Source organism: Chrysochloris asiatica, unplaced genomic scaffold, assembly GCF_000296735.1.
Source record: "Chrysochloris asiatica unplaced genomic scaffold, ChrAsi1.0 scaffold00452, whole genome shotgun sequence".
NCBI lineage: Eukaryota > Metazoa > Chordata > Mammalia > Afrosoricida > Chrysochloridae > Chrysochloris > Chrysochloris asiatica.
This window is the reverse complement of record NW_006408970.1, coordinates 815,307-818,110: the sequence shown is the minus strand read 5'-3', so window position 1 is coordinate 818,110 and position 2,804 is coordinate 815,307. Positions and strand designations below refer to the sequence as shown.

At 40.5% G+C, this 2,804-nt stretch overlaps 1 protein-coding gene across 1 annotated transcript in view; it reads left to right on the top strand.

Moving 5' to 3' along the window:
• The first annotated feature begins 217 nt into the window (after nucleotides 1–217).
• TEKT3 (tektin 3) overlaps nucleotides 218–2,804 on the top strand; it is a 62,656-nt gene continuing 60,069 nt past the window's right edge. The window contains exon 1 of the mRNA XM_006877272.1: nucleotides 218–829. Within this exon, the coding sequence (XP_006877334.1) occupies nucleotides 251–829 (579 nt within the window). The 5' untranslated portion in view covers nucleotides 218–250. The remainder of the gene's footprint in view (nucleotides 830–2,804) is intronic.

The following is a 2,804-nucleotide window of genomic DNA, read 5'->3' as shown; positions in this document are numbered from 1 at the left end:
TGGAAGTCTATAAAGTAATGGTTTTAATATATCTTTGTGTCACAGAGATGAAAAAAAGTTTGAATATATTATTACTGATCAAGGTAGGAATCAAATTAGAATGAATATTTAATGTGTTAGGAAGCAATGTTACCAATACTAAGCCAGATATGGCCTTTTATTTGTAAGTTTTCACCAGAGATTAATTTATGTGACTGTCTGTTTTTACCTTTTTTAAACAGGAGAGATTTACAAATAGTGTTTGGGAATCATGGAACGTTTAGGTTCTACTTTAACGGCAACTTATGCCCACCCTAGGCCAACACCATCGAACTTTCTACCAGCCATCAGTACCATGACATCAACCTATAGGGATCACTTCCCTCACTACAATTTGACCCATAGTTTGAGCCTCCCTTGGAAACCGAGCACATACTACAAAGTGGCTTCCAACTCACCAACCTTGGCTCCATACAGCACCAGAGCTCAGAGGGTATCCGAGAGCACCATGCTTCCCTTTGTTTCCAACAGAACCACCCTCTTCACCAGGTATACTCCGGATGACTGGTACAGGTCCAATTTAACCAACTATCAAGAGTCCAATACCTCTCGCCAAAATTCAGAGAGACTAAGGGTAGATACAGCACGCCTGATTCAGGACAAATACCAACAAACCAAGAAAACGCAGGCAGATACCACCCAAAATTTGGGAGAACGAGTCAATGACATAGGATTTTGGAAATCTGAAATCCTTCATGAGTTGGATGAAATGATTGGAGAAACCAATGCACTCAATGATCTTAAGCAAAAATTGGAGAGGGCTTTGACGGAGACTGAAGCCCCTTTGCAGGTAACTATGAGATTGTGTGATACATGAATTAGAGTTTTTATTGTTATAATCTGATTGAATTTCTGAGACTGTTTGTATATTGAATTATGTTTCTCTGCAGAAGCTAATGCCTTATCAACAAATCTGTAGCTGTTTTCAGTGACGCTGAAAGCACTGTCCAGAGCATAATTCTGGGCAGAATTCTGAGCAAAAAGGGTTCATTAAAGAGATGCAGTTAGTGTCAGTCTAGGAGCAGAGTCCCTGGGACCATCAAGGGAGAAATGTGGAGAGCGGGCCCTACCCAGAGAAGCAGTGATGCCTGACATATGGAGGCAGAGACGATGACGTGGAGAGATGGAGCAGCTGGGGACTTTAGATCAATAGAGGGAGAAGGGGCTGTGTGCTGATGACTGGGGGACAAGCTTGTAGTGTATACCCTTTGGTTGGTTGATGATACATGGAGGGGATTGTAACCATGGCATTGAAACGATATACGATAGGGTGAATGTAAAACTAATGTTCTCCCGTGTATACTATCACATAATTCACAATAAAACATTAAAAAAAAAAAAGAAAGAAAAGAGATGCAGTTAGGACTGGCAATGCACTGTGGGGAACATGGCATCTTCCCATCTTTCAAATTGGCTGGTTGGTCATAGTTGATCCTGGATTAGGTAAACACATGTGTGAATGGGCACAATGAAAATGTGTTTGAGGAGATGAGTTAAGTAGGGAAATGGAACTGAGGTTAGGCCACTTGTCCTGGTGTTAGAGTCAGTATTAACCTGATGTTGGCCTCTGATCACCTTCTGGTTGGGCTTTAATCCTTTCTGACACTCTGAGCATTTAGTGACCCACCACCATTGGAACAAGATAGTCTTACTTAGGGCATCTGCAGATCTTATCTTTTAAAATTGTATGTATTTCCATGAGGAAAGTTAACCACCATTGTTTTGTTTTCATATTTGTGTCACTTGGTTCCCCTGGGATAAGCATTCACAGTAGGTCTCTGCATCTATACTGAAAATATTTAGAGAATCAAGAAAAGCTGGTGGCCTGAAGAGTCTGCTGGCGACTTTTGCACAGTGTCTCTTCTTAATGGATCCTCTCTCCACCAGACACGAACACAAATACACAATACACACAACCCTCAGGAATCCAGAGAGAGGTACATAGTGCCCTCGTGATGATTCATTCAACATGAGTTGGTGTTTTGGATCAGAAGTCCTTCTCTGAGTCTGTCCACATTTTGAGAATTACTCATCTCTTCCACATTCTTTCCTCTACTGTCTTCAAGGATTTGCACACTCCTTAAAATGATAGTCATTACCCTTAGTCCTCTTGAGTGCTGTCAGTGAGAGGGGTCTCCTTTGACTTTTTTTTTTGCAGATGTTGTTATGTATTTGAACATTTACTAACAACACAAAACTGGAAGACCTTGATCAAAATTGAAGAGGGCTAATTGCATAAAGAGATAAATCTCAAAGAGAAAATATTGATAGTCATCGAATATCAGGGAAAATGTTAAACTTAATAAATGTGCAAATCAAATAAAAAAGGTAACCATCCTTGGCTAGCAACTTTGCAAAAATGAAAGCTGATAGCATGTAGGGTTGGCAGACATGCAGAAAGTGGGCACTTTTATGTGTGTGCTTCCGCTGGGACTGTCAGTTGGTAGTAACAACTTCCTGGAAAGCAATCTAGTAATATGTCATAAAATAATAAGAGTTCCCCTTAACCCGTTACTGCTTTTTCATACAAATGTGAATGTTAGTTTTATAGAAAGAATAGGATTCACTCAAAGATTTGGTCAGTGATGTTCTGCCTGGATTGTAGTGTACATGCAATTATATTCTATGCTTTTAAAAAGTTAGTATTAACAATGTTCAATAGACTTCTGTGAACCCAGGTGAAGACCTGGTTGGCCAGCAGTGTGGCAAGACCTGGGGACTCTTGGGCCCAGAGTCAGTGACATAGCCACAGAGGACTAGAGTGG